Here is a 21563-nt window from a genome sequence, read left to right as displayed (position 1 = left end):
ACAGGCTGTTAGACTTAACAAAACGAGAAGTTACCGCTTCCCATTCACATAAATAAATTTATATTCTATTCCATTTGTTTTCTCCATGAGAATTGTAGCAGCCCCCCCCCCCCCCCCCACACACACACACACAATTCTCTGGTTATATCGATTAACATTTCCCGATAAATGGAATGTGGCTTCAACTCTAAAGATAACTTTAACTGTAAAAATATTAATCGGTTTCATTTCACGAGAAGAAAGTCGGAGAGAATTTTAATTCTAAAAACTGCGATTGCAACACTTCAGCTGGAAAGATTCTGGAAACTCAAGTGGCACGAATTATAAACTTTATCACATATCCTACTCAAATGCGTTCTGTTTTCATTTTTCTATATCTCGGTTCTTGAGCAATGTTACAGCAAAATGGTACACATTTCACGTGTACATTCTGCATAAATTTATAAGCGGGTTATGCGACTAAGAATAAAAAAGTGGTGGAATTGTTGAAACATACACATTCTCCAAACCCATTTCTTCCGTAACTATATTGCTCCTTGCTTATTACGTGCATTTATTTAACATAAAAATCAACTGTTGCAAAATAACACAATTTTCTTTGTATTTTGCTGCAACAAACGCAGAAACGAATTTTTGCTGCCTCAGAACTCACTAACTCCATGGAAAAAGACGTCAAACAATCAGTTCATAGTTACTGGTCTTATGGATTCAATCTTTGTTACGAACTCCGGCTACCCAGAAGTCTCACCACTAAATTCCGTCCTTCAACTGCAGCCTGCGCCTCATAGGTTGCCTCTTCCTAGTGGATTTCCAACAAAAATGTTGTGCGCATTTATACAGGTGGCGCATAATGAAATACCTGCAGGAAAGGGCGGGAATATTCTATGCCCTTTTCATGATCTCTTGGCTCCAATTCATACACCACCTGAATCTTGTACGGACAAAAGATGTAAGTCATGCCTGAACATTCGCTGCAGCCGTTCGGGTGTTAAAATTTCTGCAAAATTCTCACCGCGTCAATGCAACTGAGAAATTGTTTGTAAAATAATTATAATAATAATAATTATTAAGCAACTTCTGCATGCTGCTGGTCTGTATAGCGGTTCATAATAATTTTCCAAGCATCTTCTTTGTTTCTGAAAAATATTAAAAAATACTAATAAATAAAAAATTCATTTGTTTCAAATGGAATAATTAATTATGCGCCACACTTGTTTCTCTCTGCTTTCTACATGTCAAATAAATCCCATTCTTTGTGATTTAATTACTGGCAACACTAAATAAAGAATCAAATTATGAAACTTCTCTACTTCGAACTGTTCTACTATTCTAATTAGCGATGTTTAATGAAAAATTCTGAGAAGTTTAAAAGCGATAACAAGAAAATTATATATCTCCGAGGTTCCCCATTTTTAATTTAATCGACTGAATTATAAGTGATAATAATACTGTTTCTTGCGCTACATGAATATGATATGATAGGACAATGCAGGATTTAAAGGAACACAGATTTATACACTTAAAGTGCACATATACGCGCGCGCGCGCGCGCACACACACACACACACACACACACACACACACACAAACATACATAAATACACACACAACGGCCCACTGGACAAGGCCGATTTAATGGATGCCAGTAAGTGGTATGAAATATTTATGTGACCGCTGGATTTTGTTAAGTAGACAGTAAATTCACAGTTTTATTTTAGAACCGTTTTTGTATAAGTATATAAAAATATAAGTGTTTAATTTACAGATAATTATAAGGAGTTACGGTAAGCAATTAAATTAGTAGGCTATCCTCTTACAATGTTGCTAATAATATTGTGGCCGTAAACAATGCGCTGGGTTTCCTCTGCATAAAATTATTTACTAGTGAATACATTTGGATTCGATAAAATTGTAAATTGCGAGAGGCTGTATCCGAATTTGGATACAACTTTATATTGAAGTTTAATCTTTCCTGCTGATCCCCATATTGAGATTACAGAATTTATCAGACACGGAGCAGTCGACATTATTTCACCAGTCGCAAGTCAACAACTCCTGGTCATCGAGGTACAGAAAGGACTTCAACTTCAGTAAAGTTCTGCAGCAGAGATGGACACGTGACAGCCAGCTGCTGCATCACCACAGCAGACTGAAACTAACGTCCAAACTTGATTACTTCAAATAAGGAATATAAACACCTACGCTTGTAAACAAAATTGCTAGTAAGTCAGAGGAAACAAGAAAAGAACAACAAAAGATACAAAGCAAATGGTAGGACAGGAGAAAATAACATAATATACCTTTCTGCAGCTACCTTCATCATTTTAGTATGCTCAAAATAACAGCATTGAGGAATTTGTTTTAGTACCAAGTACCCGATGTAGGAAGCCCGTCATGTACTTCCTATAGTTTTGCTGATGTGGTATTCCAACTATAATGCTATTCTCTCAGACCTTCAAAGCTTTAGAACCAGTTATCACTGTAGGTACCACCCCTTTTAACGTTCAATAATTCTGAATTTTGCTCACGGAGTGTAAGATGGGTTCCATTTTTCTCAGAATAAACAACGTTCGTTCAAAAACATTAAAGAATTAATCTCTGTAATAAATTCAAATTGTGTTGTCTTTCAGGTAAAAATAGACGTTTATACCCACTATTTAGACGAGCGATGTGCTTCAGATGATTAATTTAATACTCGTTCATTCATTCATTTACTAGGCCTAATTAATCAATGAACATACAAATTAATTAATTAGTTCAACTGTAGCGGCCTTTTAATTAATGCAAAATAAACAAATATCAAGAATATTCGATAAAATTTACGAGGAGACTGACCATACGAAGCTTGTTCTGAATCAGTCCGGTAATTTTAGCGCTGTTACAATTGGAAAATCATGAAGTTACTATAAAGAATCCTCAAATCTTTCAAAATGTACATAAAATTAGTATAAAATATTAAAATGAATTCATATAATAAGATTGTAAGAGCACACCGCATCTAATATCTAATATGCGTTACTTCGTTCATCTCGAAAGCAATGTAACCTTTTCAAGTAAAGGAATATAACAGAGTTGGTTAGATGCCTGGGTGAGTAAGTCTGTGGATAGCTGCTAGCTTGTTAATCAGTCATCCAGTCATTCAGCCAGCCAGTCAGTCATTCAGCTAGCCATTGATTTATTCAATCAGTCAGTAAATCAGTCAGGCATCCAGTCAGTTATCCATTCATTCAGAAAGACAGACAGTCATTCAGACAGCCATTCATGTATTCAGTCAGTCAGTCAGTAATTCAGTCAGGCATCCAGTCGTTCAGGCAGCCAGTCAGTCATTCAGTCAGCCATTCGTTCATTCAGTCAGTAATTCAGTCATCCAGTCATTCAGACAGCCAGTCATTCATTTAACCAGCCAGTAATTCAGTCAGTCATCCAGTCATTCAGTCAAATAATCAGTTACTTCTACTCCGAAAGTATATTGCGCAAAAATGAGACACTAATAATCTAGTATTTTTGTTAGGAGCTGGAGAAATTCAGGTCTCCAGAACAGAGTGACATGATTGTTTGTTCGTGTTCGGCTTGAACACAAGATTAACAGCCTTGCGAAAGACCTGTCACTCGCAGCCAGAATTTCCTAACAGTGATTACCAGATTCAGTGCTCTTATCTTTCAAAGTGGCCGGGTAGTAGCTCTAATGGCTGTCCGTTTGTTCGTAAAGAAGAGTGGTTAATGTACTACCAGTGGCGGCTCGTGAGTCTTAGTAGTGGTAGTGCTGCGCAAGGGGGAAAACTCAGAATAGTTTTTCAACACATAACAATACAAATAAATGAAAAGTAAATTTACATCAGGAGAAAACCCATACGTGCTTGACAATGTTTTAACTATTTGTAAGTCTGGAAGAGGGCGGCCATGATTTTTTACATCACTTTTTCACTCAAAGTCAATTTAGAAATAGTAATTTGCTGTAACTATGATACACTTCTTTTGCTCATTATCATTATCAGAACAAAAAATAGTCAGCACACAGAATTATTGAACACTCATTAACAATAACTACGAAACAGTTTGTGATACAGAAACCAGTGTGACAAGCAAGAGGAGCTGCGAACCTTGCAGCCCCGATACGCGCTGTAACACTGAACTCCCCCCCCCCCCACTCCACGGCCCGCCACGCTCTTTACTTTTGACCGGCTAGCCGCGCTGAAATCCTTGCAGCCGAATGATAGCCCCGTTCTGCTTCGCACTCCTCGTCCGAAGACTTACTATCAGTTCAGCCGATTAGTGGATAATGCCAACGTAAAGGGCAATTTTAAAATAATGATATAGAGGAAATAAAGTGTTACAAATTATATAAACACAGAAATAAATTTTTCAATTTTTGAAAAATTATAGGGGGTGCTGCATCTCTTATGGACGGGCCGACACTGTGTGCTACAATGGTGTATACGTATTTTCAAAAATGGGTTCTAACTGCAAATTTGAATCCTACTTCATGCTCACTTCCTGTTAATTAATTGTTTCGTTTCTTTTGCTGTATCAGTCTTAAGAGCCGAACTCTTCGTAGCAAAAATGAGAGCCAAGAATCGAACGTAGAACCATTTACAAATGTATGCTTTATCGAAGTAGTTAAATGCAAGCTCAGACGAACGTTTAAACACAATACGCAAGTCTTAAAACAAATCTGTATTTTCTGTCATATGCCAATTACTTGTACAATGAGATACTTTAGTAAACTTCGTTTTTCGATGACAGTTTCATATGAAGTAGTGATTGTATACGGGCAGATAACGTTTTTGCTAAACTCCACATATATAAAATGTCAACAATAAATCCTTCAAGTAGTTTAGAAAATGGAAAATATACGGACGGAAAGACAGACACGACCTCCCAATTATACGCTCACTGTATACAATTCATACTATCAAAGCATAATAAGTTAGGAAGGGAATGTACTCAATGGAACAATTCCGGCATTTTTATCAGAATTTGACACTTACCTTTGTGAATGGTGACAGTGGCGTGAGTTCTGTCTCGGCTAACGGGGTATTCACCAAAGTCCGTTCAGTTGTCTCGAGTTGTTACATGCAGATGGGCAGAGAGACAGACAGACAGACAGACATGGATATTAGAAAATAAATATGCATCTTTGCAATTTTTAGTTTCAGTTTATTGCGTGCAATAGGAAGGCCTATCCTGTAAGCAATCTCATGCACCTCACGAACATTTCATACTGGAGATCTCTTTACTGAGCTGGTTTCGGGTGAAGGGTGTATTTCCTAACATTAAAAATTCTATTGACCATATTGGATTCGCTTAATTATCTCTACAAACTAGGCTCTTTTGAATGAATGAGCTGTACCTTCATTCTTCCCGTTAGACGAAAATGCAGAGTCAGCAACACATTAAACTAGGTAATTGATTCCAGCTTCTCCAGGAACTGCCCTCTTGGCATCCCCATATTTCTCGTGTGGATGGTAATGACCGTCATCCTGTGGAATGTTTGAAGTCTCTGCAGCGCCAGTATGTTGGCCTTCAAGTGTTGGAGTCAACCGTTTTAAAACTGCTAGTCTTGAGGCCCCTTGTATGAAAGTCTCTCTGTTGGAAGCTGCATGGTTGTCAACTTGAAAATTGTCTTTAAAGGAGTTGTACATGACGGGGATATATTCGTGATTTTGTTGGTTTTTGATAATACGTAGGAATTTCTCAGAAGGTGAACTGGAAATAAAAAGATCTGGAAAGTGTCCAGACTTAGGTTTAACAATTAATTTTGGGACCGGTAAAGAGTGAGCAAAAGTGGCCTGTCTAAAGTCCGGAGCAGAATTAATGAGAGGTTTACCTCCGCCGTAACCTGCTTCAATGGCAGCAGATGTTCTCACTGGAGGTGAATAAGTGAAAGGGATTTCTGTTTTAACTTCGGTGTAACCTATTTGAATGGCCGGAGTATATGTTCTCACTGGAGGTGGGTAAGTGAAAGGGGTTTCTGGTGTAACTTTGGGGTAACCAGTTTGAATGCCCGGAGTAGATGTTCTCACTGGAGGTGGATAGGTGAAAGGGTTTTCTGGTGTAACTTTGGGGTAACCTGTTTGAATGGCCGGAGTAGATGTTCTCACTGGAGGTGGGTAAGTGAAAGGGTTTTCTGGTGTAACTTTGGGGTAACCTGTTTGAATGGCCGGAGTAGATGTTCTCACTGGAGGTGGGTAAGTGAAAGGGGTTTCTGGTGTAACTTTGGAGTAACCTGTTTGAATGCCCGGAGTAGATGTTCTCACTGGAGGTGGATAGGTGAAAGGGTTTTCTGGTGTAACTTTGGGGTAACCTGTTTGAATGGCCGGAGTAGATGTTCTCACTGGAGGTGGGTAAGTGAAAGGGTTTTCTGGTGTAACTTTGGGGTAACCTGTTTGAATGGCCGGAGTAGATGTTCTCACTGGAGGTGGATAGGTGAAAGGGGTTTCTGGTGTAACTTTGGGGTAACCTGTTTGAATGCCCGGAGTAGATGTTCTCACTGGAGGTGGGTAAGTGAAAGGGTTTTCTGGTGTAATTTTGGGGTAACCTGTTTGAATGGCCGGAGTAGATGTTCTCACTGGAGGTGGGTAAGTGAAAGGGTTTTCTGGTGTAACTTTGGGGTAACCTGTTTGAATGGCCGGAGTAGATGTTCTCACTGGAGGTGGGTAAGTGAAAGGGTTTTCTGGTGTAACTTTGGGGTAACCTGTTTGAATGGCCGGAGTAGATGTTCTCACTGGAGGTGGATAGGTGAAAGGGGTTTCTGGTGTAACTTTGGGGTAACCTGTTTGAATGCCCGGAGTAGATGTTCTCACTGGAGGTGGGTAAGTGAAAGGGTTTTCTGGTGTAACTTTGGGGTAACCTGTTTGAATGGCCGGAGTAGATGTTCTCACTGGAGGTGGGTAAGTGAAAGGGTTTTCTGGTGTAACTTTGGGGTAACCTGTTTGAATGGCCGGAGTAGATGTTCTCACTGGAGGTGGGTAAGTGAAAGGGGTTTCTGGTGTAACTTTCGGGTAACCTTGAACACCTGCAGAAACTGTTTCGCTGGCAGCATTCGTCTGCAGAATGAACGCAGCTAAGATACCTGCAGTAAGAAGACAATTTTAAACATATGCGATATACAATAATTGTATTAAATTTTCATGTAATTAAAAACAGTAATCTGGTTCGAATTATAGAGTATTCACAGGTACGATGAAAAATAAAATTGTTTCTGACAATTTTAATGTCGAGCTTTAATACCATGTTTCACCTAAGCAACTTTAATAGTTGGAGAATTGAAGCACGGTGGTCTGGCCGATGCACAACTTCATTACAAGTAAATTTTATATGCTTTGTGCAATGAACTGATGATAATCCCACAGCATGACACCAACGTCTAATTGGCTTTAATAGACAGTACTTATCTTGTCGACAACTTCATATTACTGTATTTCTATAAAGGTGTGCTATTCCCTCCTTATGTTAATTTAGAATCACAATCAATTCTGCTTCCAGTCTAAAATATTTCTTGTAATCACCTTTTTAGGAGACATCAATTACATTAATAATTGGGCGTCAGCACTGACTCAGTTATCCATATATCAAGTTAACACGCACGATTTCAAGACCTATATTTATTTCTGCTGGTTATTTGTAAAAAAAAACGCCGGTCACCGTGGCCATGCGGTCTGAGGTATGAGCCTTGTGGGCTTGGACACTGGGACCGTGGGTTCGAATCCCACTCAAGGCATGGATGTTTGTCCGCGTTTTTCTGCGTTGTGCTGTCCTGTGTATAGGTAGAGGCCTTGCGACGGGCTGATCACTCGTCCAAGAAGTCCTACCAAATGACTAACATATCAAGAAACCTCAACAAAAAAAGGCGGCCAAGACCCACAATTGATTGTAGAGTCACAGAGAAAAAGAACTCGTAATTATATATAATCATTTAATATTACTAATTATATTACTTTGCAGCTTTATGTAAAATATTAATATGTCTGAATTTCCACTCATTACTCACAGCCATTTCCGCTGTAACTAACAACAATCGAACCTTCTACAAGTAATTGGGCCTATTTCCATCCTAAAGTTCATAAATGATCAAGCATCCATGAAAAGTAAAATAAAAATAATTCAGAGTCCGTTAGTCTGAGCTGAGAAAAAAACTATCTTTCTTTCTGCAACTATTCTAATTTTTTACATGAGAATTGTCATTGGGGGGTCAACACAAACTGTGGCCCAAATTTAATTTTATTTTGTATCCGTAACATATCTATCACACTTGAGATAACCCAAGACTGAATCCGGATATTCACTGTAAGAAACTAGTAACTAATCGCCTAAGCTACATTATCCTAACTCACAAAGAGAAATGGGATGGATGAATAGTGGTACTTCATACCGAATAACAAAGCGCTAGAAGTCTCTTCTGATTAAATAATGCTCGTGAAAACTGACATAAAAGTATTAACAGAGTTATGCTGCTTATTTTCTTAGTAACCTTTAAACAGGTATCGACCGTAAAAGTCAGAAAACCATTCGATAGACAAAATACAACGTAACTACTATAAAATATTCTCGGGCGATCAGCAGTGTCAAATCTGGGTTAAAAATCTTGCAAACAATATAACTCTTTCCTTTTAATTTCTTATCAGTGCACTGGTCTCAGACAATTTACATGTTAACACAAGAAAGAATAATGTCTCGAAATATTATTTAATTAAACTGTACTATATAGCAGCAGCAAAAGAGCTGAAATAATTAAATTTATAAATTGCTCCAATTTTATATTATGCCTGTTTATTTACTAAATTATTTGAAAAGTAAGCTACTGTGAACAACAGCAAGACATCTGCTCGTCACGAAATTATACAATCGTAAAACATAGAAACGCAAGTTGTTATTCGAGAGTAATTTTTCCTTCCAGTTCATTAGTGACCTAAGAAGTTTCTTCCTTTTCTTCACAGATGGCCTCAACCTACACACAGGGCAAGACAACACAGAAACACGCGGACAGACATCCATGGCTTGAGTGGGATTCGAACCCACAACCCCAGCGTCCGTTCGATCAAGGCCCCAAGATTCAGACAGTACAACCATAATCACCATAAACCGACCACGAAATGATGACACAAAAATAAAACCACTGTTTCACATGTTCTTTACGCTGCCGTATCTCAGTCTAGTGACGGATCTGTCAATTGTGTAAAATAACGAGTAAAAACAAATTATAAGCTGGCTTACTGTATCGAGAAAAATTATGAAATTGCTATGATTATGTAATAACACTTTTTATACTGAAGACGTCAAGCTTACATATCGTAAAACAAGCTGTGAAACGGCTGTGAGTGAAGAGGCTTGAAACTAAAAATGAACGGACCCAGTCTGTTTGGAGGCATCATTGCTGCACACACTTCGATAGACGAAGGAAAATCACGAAAAATTTCAAGACAAGATCAATCTGGCCGGGATATGAATAGAGTACCGCGACATTGCCTCGATTCACAAATTACTTTGGAGCCCCCACGAGAACTTATTTTTGCTAGTCAGTAGGCTGAACACAAGAGACCAGAAACGTACGTTCTGCGAAGTAAATTGTGTAACATACTTTTCAAATGCATTTTTGGTTTCTTCGCACGTCATGTTAGGCTTCAAGTTCATTTATGTATCTAATGTTATGAACATCATTGCACTACACACACGTACGTCCGTACTACAAGTTTCCACAAGCAGAAATTACTTCTGATTTTTTTTTAAAAAATGTATCATATCAAATAATATTTCATGAGTAACTTTTTTACGCAACGAACAACTTTTTAGAACGTTTATTAAGTTGTATTGTAAGTACTTATAATATAGAAGGTATATTGATCCGATATGAAAAATATCTAATTGCTATATAAAATTTTATCAAAATCCGTTTAGTAGTTCCGGAGATAAAACATGCGGGGAAGATAGACGGAGGCGATATCCTCCTTATTGTGTGTTCATTTGTGTCTTTGTCCTAATTAAAACTCACCGATCAAGAAAACTACACTCCTCATGTTGGAGAGTTGGCCACTTCACATCACATCCACACCTGTTCAACTGAAATTAACATATAAGTTCCCCCGTTCATGTACGGTCTCACATGGTCATCTGCCTTCTCCCCACCCAATGTTGGAGATTTAAAACATTCCAGACACAGACTTCTTTAATTTACCAGTGGCGGCTTGCACTAGTGACCACCAGGTAAAGACACCAGAATCATCATCAGAGATTTTGATACAGAATAACGCTTTTATTATTTTGTTACATCGGTAACTTGTTGTTGATAATATAATATAAAATTTGCAGTGAAAGTTATATATCATAAACGAGGCATGTACCGCAAAAATAAAGTTTAGTGTCAAGGAGCATATATATATATATATATATATATATATATATATATATATATATATTTAGCCAAAATACCATTTCCAAACGATATTAACAGAATGCGGTAACAGGAAGATACAAACATCTTCCTACAATATCAGTAAAAGCGAACTTTGCTATCGCCGATTCAAATTCCACTCGGTACATGGCCAAAGGCCCGTGATTTACCGTTTTGAATTCTATTGTTCTGTGTAGTTGCGGGGCCATGTGATGGACTGATTCCCCGTCCAAGGAGTCTCAGCAACTCTTAAATTCTGGAGGTACCCAGTTCCAATCTCTGTCGAGACGTAAACTGTCCTGACAGGCGTCCGTAGTTTTCCTCAGTCCCTCCAGGCGAATGTCTATATACTGTAATAGGCCATGATGGCTTCCACTAAAATCCTTCAAATTTCACTACACCCCATCTTGCCTTTTTATTTACTTAAGGTTTATTTGACAGAGCTGTGATTCCTCAAATTGTATAGCGTCCACTGACATCATAATTATCAAATAATGATGAGGAACTCGTGTGGAATAAACGATCATGACCTAATTTGATGTACAATCCCAGTACCTGTCTAGAAGTACTCCGTAAAACCACGAAAATTCTCAGTCAATATACCCGATCACCGGCCTGAATTTTGAACCTGGGACCTCCTTCTCTCCCATACAGTTCGACATTAAACAATCCCTATAGTTGGTGAAGCGCCGTTATATAAATAATCCATACATATAGTTCTTAAATTGTCTTTTTAATTGCCTATATTAGTAATTATAATTGACGCTGGAAATTCAATCTATTTTGAAACACAAGTATCCATGTAGGATCTGAGGTTCTTACGGTAGTGAGTAAAAAGATAGCTGTCTCTTGGGTTGTAGCGCCGTGTAGATCTTCACCAACGTTTCAGAGGCCCTTCTTGCCTCCATCATCAGGGCGATCGCCTGACTCCTACAAGACTAGACGGCGCTACAACCCAGTAGATAGCCATCTTCGAAAATATCCATGCAGTGTCTGCGGACTTCAAAGAAATGAGCTGTAACACAATGGCAGACTACGCACTTTTACCTCGAATTCAATATACATTTTCGGAGCAGGATTTCAGGAATAGGCTAACGGCAAAAATTAAATGATTTCATTTAGTGTTCTTCGCCGTGGGTTCTACTCTTGTGGCACAGACAAATTACTAACTCAAAGTAATAATATTTACATTTCGCTAAATACATAGATACATCATATCGATAAATGCTTGAATTGAAACCTGTAGATCTTAATTATGTCGCAGGTTCCTATGGGCACGAACCAAAATTAAATTCATCCGGCAACTTTAAATTATTCATTCCATGGTTTTGGACGGACAGACGCTAGGATTTATCTCCCCACTACGTACTCACTTTATTAATTTCATGCAAAGGTAACAGAAATAATCTCTGAACCAAACCGAAAGCCACTGCTGACATTCCTCGTGTTACTGTGTGCCACTGTGATGCAAACCCAGCGCCGCCGTGCTCATCCTGATAATTACTCACTTTCACTGAAGAAATCGGAAGGGCTTCGTCCTTGTCTCAAGGCTGTCAACATACGACAAACGCATATCCCTCAAAACTGGTTGCCACAAGAAATTTAATTTATACTGCAAGGAACCTTTAAGACACGAATTTTTAGTATCTTTCTCAGACCTCCATTAATTAAATGTAAATGGGACAACACTGAAGCTTGACTTTAATGTCAAAGTTTAGTGTCACTGATTCAAGAGTAGCAAAGATTGTATAAACCCTCTGAAACCTGAAAGAGAGAGATTTGGAAGGATAGCAAAAGAGTAGAAACAAAAATAAAATTTATGGGGGATAAGTGTGACATGCTACACTTCGATGGGGGGGGGGGGGGGGGAGCATCAAATTGTTAGGTTTCCAGGAAATGCTCGCTGTTGCTTCTGGTAAGGACAGAATAAGAATATATTCGGGGGATAAGTAGTGTGTGCTTCTTAACAGAGACGGTAAAATTATTTTACTATTAATATATTATTTTACTTCCTTTTCCTCGCTGTTTGGCCTAAATATGGTCTTCAGGATTTTGTTCTCAAAATTTCTCAGAGTTTTTTCTTTCCTTATGGTAAGACACCAAGTTTCACGACCACATAAAACAGAGTAAGTAACATCTTCGTATGTCGATTACAACCGAGTTAACCTCAAATATTTATATTTCTGTATTTTTTTATCTTCGCTGTTGTGTATGTGAAACAATACGTTTCGGTCTGTATTCTGACATTCCTACAGGCCCTACGTCTGATGAGGGCGTGTGTATAGGAGGAGAGAGCTTGTTGCATTAACATATTGCATTACTTCCCACCTAGTGTACATTCGAGTTTCGCTGAATTCTGCCTTGATAATATTTGTATAACACAAACAACACACGTGTATTTCATTAGTAACACACCTTTCATAAATACGGTCGGTCATAAGTAAGTGTCAGCTGAATGCGTAAACTGGCAGGCTCTACGCTTAGAGGCTCTACTAGTCTTCAAGTGAAACTTCAGGCATGTAAAGCAGTGGTTCTCAAACAACCAGGAACAGACACTCTTAAGTTAGTTCTGGGTTAATTTAATTTAACCTCTTTTAATTCTGTTTTACGATGTTTCTGCTGTGGCTAGCAACCTCGTATCATTCCACCTTTTCCTACAAACCAACAGCACTAGCGTAACTACCAATTCCACGCACCACAGTCCTTGAAAAGCTAACAGTCACTACACTACACCTTTTATGGATGAAGAAGCTCAATAACGTATTCACAAGAACCTGCCACCGGACTGTGTCAAGAACCACTTGAATCTATTAGCCTACACACTCTCAACTTATCTTTAAGATCCACAATTTAATACTAATAATAATTGTTTGTTTTTTTAGCTCCAAATCTGTACTCTCCTCAGCAATCTCATACACCCTCGATCTCTGAGTCTGTAATAGGTTTAACAATACTACGGACCTCCGATGGAGTCGAATTGTCCATCCTGATACTTCATGCAAATAATTCTTTAAGGCGATTACATACCCACATATAACACGAAATAATGCTTAACCCCACTCCGCCATGTGCTAGAATTACCAGAATCCTTCGCTTGTTTGACAAGAGAGCAAGGTGTGTATCACAGAGGTCTCCACTAGCCAGGGGACCGGGCCTGGTAGCACAGAAAATATTCGGGTTCGGACCTGCTTCAAACGATAGTAATAAAACCTTGAAAAGAACATTTCGACCTTTCTCGCGTCATTATTTTTCAAGTTGCGCTCATTGTACGTTCGTGATACTGTCGGACTCCGGAAACAAATCCAACCGAAGTAATTTCCTCCACGACTCTTGTAGCTACCTCCTCCCAAAAACATTTCGAAAACACTCAAAAAACATGGCATCCGATATCTTGAACCGTTCCTCAAGCGCCGAAATAACTTCGTATTTTTAGAGCTTCCTTAAATAATTAATTTAATCCCAGATGACAGCCATCTCATTACCAGTATTTTTGATTGTGAGAGTACTAACCAAATTTAATTTTTCTGAGAACCAATACTTTCCATTTGACTTTGCGTTCAAAATCTCTCGTCTTTACTTATCTTTTTCCCCTTTTATTTCTTTGTGTTTTTTAACCTGCGTAACTACGTCCAATTTTTGTTACTTTAATATTTGTATTTCAAGACCTGATTTATATTTTCAAAGGAAAAAACGTTCCACGGCACATTACATGAAAATGTCAGTCTCCGATTGCGTACATTCACTCTCAAAGGTCCATCTGTTTTTCGGGTTCTTGCACCGTGTACTCTGGTAGAATTTTACGGACGCTTGTGATGTACTTGCTGCCTACATCGCCAGGGCGAAGAGTGATAGAGGCAGCAAGCACCTCTGAAACGTCCGCACTCCAATTGCGTCAAGACAAGCATCAAGACATGAGACAAAAGACGCAGTCTTGCTTCGTTCGTGATTCAGACTCGAGTCCGCACACCGAAGTAGCACGTGTCTGCGTCATATCACATCTTCTCTAGTTGATGACATGACGTCGTCCAGGTACATGTGGCTTAAATTACGTAAAAGAAGAAAGTGGATTCATGACTTTAATGAGTCGTGTGCGTACGTTTTAGCGCGCGACTTGTTAAACAATCCGGTGAAATTCCAGTCTTATTATCGAATGTCCCCAGAATCCTATAAGGAACTTCTTCAGAGAGTTTCGCAGGATACAAACTATAGGAAAGCTATTAGTGCTGATGAACGGCTACTTATAACATTAAGGTAAGTGTTAGCACTAATTATAAGAAATAAATCACAAAACATGTGCGCCAAATTGTGCATATTTATTTTAAATGTTCATTAGACATGATCGAATCGTTTCACTGTGAAAGTTAAACATTATTATCAACAATAGGGGAATATTTTTGATAATAATGTTTAATTGTAATTGTCCAAAATTTTGAGTACGTTAACCTAGAAAAGGCTACAGTTTTCAATGACATGGTGGCAACTCACATCTGATAACTAGGATCAAAACGTCCATCTCATGGGGAGGGCAATGGCGTACAAGAGCCTGAAGAAGAGCTGGACTGACTCACTTTTAAATAGTGATATTGGGAAGTGGAAGGGCCAGCCTGATTCACATTACTCGCATTTTGAAAATCAGCTGATGAGCTGTACAACGTGTCATGTAAGTTTTGTTGAACAAATAGTTTGAATGCGCTCTTCTGGACAGGTGTTAATTTGGCGACATCCGGCAAAAGGCTTTTGAAAAAGCAAAGGTCTGGATTGTCTGACTCTTCTCCAGGTATCCTTTTCGCTTTCGTTTTTAGGTATGAGGTGAAAACCTCATCAATATCCACTTTGCATCTCTCCCTTCTTTTGCGAATTCCACGTGGTGGAGGTAGCGATTGCATTTCTTCATGGTCGCTCACATTCCGTACTTCTGTGGTGGTGGGAGATACAGGGTCTTCTTCTATTGTTGGGGAAAGCTTCTCTGTTGGAAGAATCTCCATAGATCCCAGCTGCCTGGAATTAAATCGTCCACTTTGAAAATTCATTAATAACGGTTGTGTAAGAAAGTATAATGAAAGAAAGTAATGAAATAACTCAATTATAAAATCCCCCACCCACCTAAAGTAAGAAACATGTTGCCCTACCTTCGTGACTTCGTAAATGGAGTCAGAAAGGCCAAGTATTCTGCTAGGTAGTAAGGCTTCTTGGGTCTGGCGGCAGAACCACTGACAGGAGTCTGTCTTAAATATCTCGCCCAGCAGTTTCTGCAGTTCCTCCATTTTTCTTTGCAAGAGTTAACTGTAATAGAAATACATGTTTCTTTTTTTCCAGGTACTTAGCTACTGGAAACAGCTTCAGATGCTTAAGCTTTCAATTTAAGAGGGTGAAACAACGATAGGTAAAATTGTGGAAGATGTATGTTCTGTGTTGCAGCTTGAATTTATGCCAGTTTCTTCAGAAGAGTTGTGGAAAACTATTTCTGATAAATATTTGGAGCTTTGGAATATACCGAACTGCATTGGCTCCATAGACGGGAAACATATCCGTATTCAGTGCCCCAATAAGCTGCAGCTGATGCGGACGGACTATTTATTTCAGTATTGTCCACAGATGACGAGAAAAACCCTGCTGATGGAAGTCGTTTCTGGTGCGGTGCAGGGGGAATGTTTACTATCAAGTGGACTAGAGAGCTGCTATTGGTGGGAAGTGTGACACGTCAGAGTTTTACGCTACTACACACAGACTGAAAACATCAAGCAGTTAAGAGTAGCGTGTAGTGAGTGCACCTCTAATGTGTTCTGCGGGTGTTGCGATAATATTCTAAATTAAATCACTGTGCCGCTGTGAGGTAATCTTAAAGCTGTACCCATTAGAACACATGAAAGCCTGTCGTCTGTTGTCCGTTCAGTGGTTGTGGAACGAATGCTTTTAGGATGCGTCGTCACGCACCGCCAAATCTTGCGCATGCGCGTATATCGAATTCCTAGCAGGGATTTTCTCCTGATCTGTGCACTGTAGATGTTGGTGATTATGGTCGAAATAATGAAGGCGGTGTCCTGCGAAACTCAGCTTTCGGTAGGAATCTTCAGCAAGGAACGCTGAATATACCCGACCCTAAGAAACTTCCTGCAGATGAAGATGACTGTACTCCATTTCCATATTTTTTCGTGGGTGATGAAGCTTTTCCATTGCAGAGACACATTATGAGGCCCTATCCTCGCAGAGAACTCACAAATGAAAGAAGAATTTTCAACTATAGAATTAGCAGAGCCTGAAAGAGTGTAGAGTGTGCTTTCGGTATGCTTGCCTCGAAATTCAGAATTCTTGGAACATAAATCTTTTCGTTTTATGTGTGAGTGAGAGCTTATGCTCAATGTGTATAATAGTTAATTCAGTCATTAGCTCATTAAAATAAAATTAATCAGTGCACTTACCATTTATGTTGACGTCTTTTGAAACTGCAAGCCAAGCTTTATCAACCTCCTCCTTGTTTGAGTGGCCCGGGGACAAATAATCGTATATTACCGGGAATTTCTCAACCGTCTGCACTATTTTAATATTTATTTGGTCTTCACTCATGTCGATAACGTACACTGGTGCTGTTCCTTGAGTACTGATGTCTCAGTCTTGACGCAAAGAAAAAGAACATGCCGAGTCTTACTGCACGTGTCTGCAGCATGAAGCTGACGTCAGCATCATGACTCAGACCGGTGTGCGGCGGTTTTCATAATCTCATTCGTTTCAACTGTGCTCCTTTCTTTGCGTCGTCGCAGACATCGTGTCTTGACTGTTACATGTCTTGATGCATGCCGGTGTGGGGCCTACCTTAGGGTGAGTTCAAAAGCGACATAAAATGTGTTACGACTTTAGCACTGAATACGCCATCCTCTTCTGCCATCTACTGGCGGAAATTAAAATTAATATACGTTACATACCAACTATCAATCTATACCGCCACCTACTGCGAGACTCTGAAACTAAATACCCTCTTTCCATCAACACTTACTGCCACCTACAGAGATACACTACAATTAGGCACCGAACTTTCCAGAATCACATGATAATTTTATAGTTTGAATTAACAGAAATATTTTTCAAAGGAATTTCGCAAAATAGCAAACAAACCTCAAACCATGATGATTAAGTGCTTTTGATCAAATATTCATCATCGTGAACTCCCTCTCGCTTATTTAAACAATACCGTGATTCAATTTTGATATTGACTGTTGATATATGCAGTCATTCCTCCATTTCAGCGACTTCATTTCATTAGTTCGCTTGTTCGTAGTTGAATTTTTGTTCTGAAGTTTAATGTGGCGTATCTTCGCAAAACATTAAGTGATGTTAGTAAAGTAAGGAATGAAGACAAAAAAAAATAATGCATAATTTAAAACGTGTGCATAGTTTGGCATCTTATTTATCAGATGCCATGAATTTATTCGCAAAAAATCGCAGTAACGTGCTTGCAGGTATTTCTGATTCTACTATTGGCTACTATTACTGCGACTATGGCGATGATGCAGTAACGCAGAACTAATTTGTTTTATAGAAAAGCGATAATCAGAAGTCATACTGGGGCACAGCAGTGTTACAGACCAAATAATTAAAACCAAGGACTGGAATGTAATACGGAATCGAATATTGGGTTCCATAAAATGCGGAGGAATCCCTTGACAAGTTGAACTACTACCAGTTTCTGACGAAGCATCCTGCTCTACTGAAAAAAGTTTCGAGCTTCAACCGTCATTTGTTTTGAACGTTACTTGTTACAGCAAGGACAGTCACGAAAAGAATCCGGCAGTGGGACGCTGGTTAAGAATGTGAACGATGACTTGACATCCAGATGGCTGCTAAACGAGATCTTGCACTGAAACATCTGTGAGACTAGGGTTAGGAGGTTGTCTACAGCAAACAACGCTGAGTTCTATCTTACGTATTAAAAATGCCCCACCTCCTCTTATAAAGCCCCAAGGCCTCCTACATCAACACACCTAATATTTGTTTAAAAGTTTATTTAACGACGCCGTTTCAGACTGGTCGAAAGACAGTATGACAGTGAATAATGAACTGGAGTGGAAGGAAGCGGTCGTGGCCTAATTTAATGTTATTTCCCTTATAGAAATAAAACGCCCGCCTGTAAGTACGCCCGGTACGATTTACCTCTCGAACCACTTGATGGATATGGACAGAATTTGGAAGATGTATTCTAGTTTTCCTTGTTCCTTCTAAGCGATATTGAGATAATAGTTATCAGTCAACTAGGTTCAGTTTTCAAACTCCGTTCTGTATTATGCGGTCTCCGTTGAGAAATCGTGGTTCCGACTGCTGCTTTGTTCTCGTTTCTACTAGGCCTGTGTTTTCTTTCCAAATGCATAAAATGTCGTGCCTGTCGGTCTAAAGATTTCAATTCTAAAACGAGACAAACAGATTTCTATGAAAGCAGATTTGAATGTGAATTTCATTTATTTCATGTCAGCCCAGTACAACCCCTATTAAACACATAGCTAAGTAGATATTTATCACTCTTATAAAACTACTTATCGTACGAAACATTTATTCATGCATGATATAAACACAGATTTCAGTACGGACTACAACTTTTATTGTTTCAATACACATATGATTCACTTAGTAGGCAATAACGTCCACTGAATTGGTTTTCAGTGGAAAAGTAACATTTTCTATTGATGGGTTTCTAGACCTGAGGATGGAAACAAATGCAATTTCCGAAACGTATTTTGTTCGGAATACTACACGATTAGCAAAGTCAGGAAACCCAGAGATTCTAATTGTACGAGTTACTAACATTCCGAAACCATTATTTTAAATGCCAGTAATATATGTAGAATCAGTAGGCCTGAACGGAATGTCAAGTATTTTTACGTGCAGAATTAATTTAACAACGAACTATACAATGTGTATGTGAGGGGATAAAATGAAATTGGATTAGAGAACGAATACAGGTCTACAAGGTGAATCAAAAATTACTGTGCACCTCTAAGAACTTACTGTTAACGCAAGTTACAACAAATGCTTGAAGCATCTACCACATTCATCTTGTTGGGGAAGACACCTACCAATTCAGTACGTGGCTACTGCTGAATTAGTGATGACTTCCTTCAGATGACAGAAACTGTCGAGATATTCTTTATACGAGGTGCGAAAGTTTCAAGACTGTGTCAATAGAGGGCGAACCGGATGTAGTACGAGCTTCTGCCGCTACGGGGTGCGGCCTACATTCATAGTGAATCAGTGTGCCAGCCGGCATCATCTAATTAGCATTTGTTTCTTAGTTACGGGCGTTTTGGTAGTGCATTATACCGACCCTCCTGCGATTTCGGAATGACGTGTGCATCAAATTTTGCCAAAGACTCGCCAAAACGGCTACGGAAACCTATGAAATGCTAAAGCAAGCATTTGGGGAGTCCGCAATGGGTCGTGCACAAACTTTTGTGTGGCATTCACGTTTTAAAAATGGCCGAACCTCTGTCGATGATGACGAGCGTTCTGGACGACCATCTTCGAGCACAACGCCCGAAAATGTTACGAAGATTCGGCAGGCCATTCACGAATATCGACGTCGTACCATCAACGACTTGTGCGACATTGTTGGGATAGGCTATGGGACCTGTCAGCTGATTCTAAAGGAAGAACTCCACATGCGACGCATCCTGTCTGAGGACCAGAAGCAGAATCGACTTCTCGTTTGTCAGGAGCTCAAAGATCTTGCAAGAACCGACCCCAACTTCCTTTCTAAGCTCCGTGTGACTTCTTCCTCTTCCCAAAGATGAAAATTCAGCTAAAGGGAAGGAGATTTGAGACGATAGAAGAGATTCAGGCAGAATCGCAGATGGTGCTTGACAGGCTGACGAAGAAAGATTTCCAGGGATGCTTCCAGGCTTGGCAGCGGCGCTGGGATCGTTGTGTTCACTCCCAGGGGAACTACTTCGAGGGTGATGGATGAATTTAATACCTGAGATAAGTGTACGGGTTTTTATACGCGCAGTCTGAAAACCTTTCGATCGCACCTCGTATAATCTTTGTATGCGCTCTTGTATCACCCGGCTGGAAGCAGCCGTGGGTTAATATCGTCCTCATTTAAATGACCAATAACGGGTATAGAATGAGTTCACAACAACATTCAGAGCTGATAATGTACTCAAGGAATATGAGATCAACAGACCTTGGGACATCAACCTTTATGGTAATGCCGTGGTGTCTCCATAACCTTACGCAACCGATCAAACGCTGACCACAAAGCACTTTGTTTGGGAATTGACCCAACAGGATAGCCGAAACCACGCTTCATCCCTAAAAAATCTAACTTCCAGAACATCTCTATTAGCGGTAAGGAAGTATCTAAACCACCGGCGGTATTGCACGCTCTCTCAGTTTATGCAATGACGTCATCTTGTTCGGATGCACGTGCATTTGTTTCAAAGCGCAATGTTAATCGAATACGATACGCCTGCTTGCAGTGACATTTTGAGAATTGAATTTTCGGGCTTAGCATTATGCGATAAGAATGTCCGGTTCTTTGTTCTGTATCAATATTTGTCGCCTGTCAGATCTGGGCGCATCAACTGATCAAGTTTCCTTAAACTTGTCAATAAATGTCCGCACTATTGCGATTTGATATTCGAGATTCAGGAAAAAGTTCCGATGACTTCTATTTTACCACCTTTGTGTATTGATCACGACAAAAGACGTGTTCCAACAAAAATTCTAGTGCCCCAAGCGACAACACGAGTTCAGAACACTTCAACGTGTCAAAAGTGCTCATCGTCTAGGGCACAATTAGTTGAAGAATGACAGAGTTCAAGATCATACCTTCACGTGACAAACATGTCACGTGCGCCACCTTGGGCGCTCGTGTCCACAGGGAATAACTTCCGAAACTTGTTCTTACACGTTCACGGGCCTTTTGAATCACCCTGTACAATTAATACCTGGAATCTTAAAATTCTGGCAATTTAAAACAGTGTTTAGGTTTTGGACATAACAAGCATGTAAAATTAGTGTAACCCCGGAAGATGTTGGTAAAACATTGGTTGTATTTGACGGTCACTAAAAATAGTCCAACACAACAGAAACGAGGAAGGATATTAAACAAGGAAAGTGATACGATTTTAAACAGGGTTATCTGTAGGGCGGATGGAATAGTAACAACAGAATCAGGAGTCCAGCAGAT

The 21563-nt window shown here is 39.4% G+C and overlaps 3 protein-coding genes across 5 annotated transcripts in view; all 3 read right to left on the bottom strand.

The window, feature by feature from the left end:
• Dhc98D (Dynein heavy chain at 89D) overlaps positions 1-21563 on the bottom strand; it is a 286807-nt gene that overhangs the window by 108630 nt on the left and 156614 nt on the right. The gene's annotated exons all lie outside the window — the stretch shown is intronic.
• LOC110827969 (uncharacterized) lies at positions 1680-10093 on the bottom strand. 3 transcript variants are annotated; one of them, XR_002542522.2, is made up of 4 exons: positions 9989-10093; positions 5351-7072; positions 4989-5060; positions 1680-2155 (listed from the first exon to the last, which is right to left on the bottom strand). XR_002542522.2 is itself a non-coding variant. In XM_022060181.2 (3 exons), the coding sequence occupies exons 1-2, from the start codon at positions 10011-10013 to the stop codon at positions 5394-5396; spliced, it is 1704 nt and encodes a 567-aa protein (XP_021915873.2). In that variant the 5' UTR covers positions 10014-10093; the 3' UTR covers positions 1680-2155; positions 5351-5393. The 3 variants fall into 3 exon arrangements, 1 of the variants encoding a protein (XP_021915873.2); XR_002542521.2 differs by having other exon boundaries at positions 4989-5026; XM_022060181.2 differs by lacking the exon at positions 4989-5060.
• Positions 14682-19563, bottom strand: LOC110827970 (uncharacterized). Its single transcript, XM_022060182.2, has 3 exons — positions 16807-19563; positions 15517-15670; positions 14682-15385 (listed from the first exon to the last, which is right to left on the bottom strand). The coding sequence occupies exons 1-3, from the start codon at positions 16949-16951 to the stop codon at positions 14902-14904; spliced, it is 783 nt and encodes a 260-aa protein (XP_021915874.2). The 5' UTR covers positions 16952-19563; the 3' UTR covers positions 14682-14901.

The sequence above is a fragment of the Zootermopsis nevadensis genome, unplaced genomic scaffold (assembly GCF_977971745.1).
Source record: "Zootermopsis nevadensis isolate Lab colony 2312 unplaced genomic scaffold, Znev_1.0 Znev_ptg000006l, whole genome shotgun sequence".
In the NCBI taxonomy this organism is placed as follows: Eukaryota; Metazoa; Arthropoda; class Insecta; order Blattodea; family Termopsidae; genus Zootermopsis; species Zootermopsis nevadensis.
This window is presented reverse-complemented; position numbering and strand designations above follow the sequence as displayed.

Bases quoted from the DNA above. Each gene is read 5' to 3' on its own strand.
- LOC110827970 (XM_022060182.2), bottom strand. From the start codon at position 16,951: ATGAGTGAAGACCAAATAAATATTAAAATAGTGCAGACGGTTGAGAAA. The intron at 15,671-16,806 runs GTAAGTGCACTG...TTTCTATTACAG, and splicing joins AAAAGACGTCAACATAAATG to TTAACTCTTGCAAAGAAAAA. The intron at 15,386-15,516 runs GTAGGGCAACAT...ATTTAATTCCAG, and splicing joins CCATTTACGAAGTCACGAAG to GCAGCTGGGATCTATGGAGA.
- LOC110827969 (XM_022060181.2), bottom strand. From the start codon at position 10,013: ATGAGGAGTGTAGTTTTCTTGATCG. The intron at 7,073-9,988 runs GTGAGTTTTAAT...TTCTTACTGCAG, and splicing joins GAGTGTAGTTTTCTTGATCG to GTATCTTAGCTGCGTTCATT.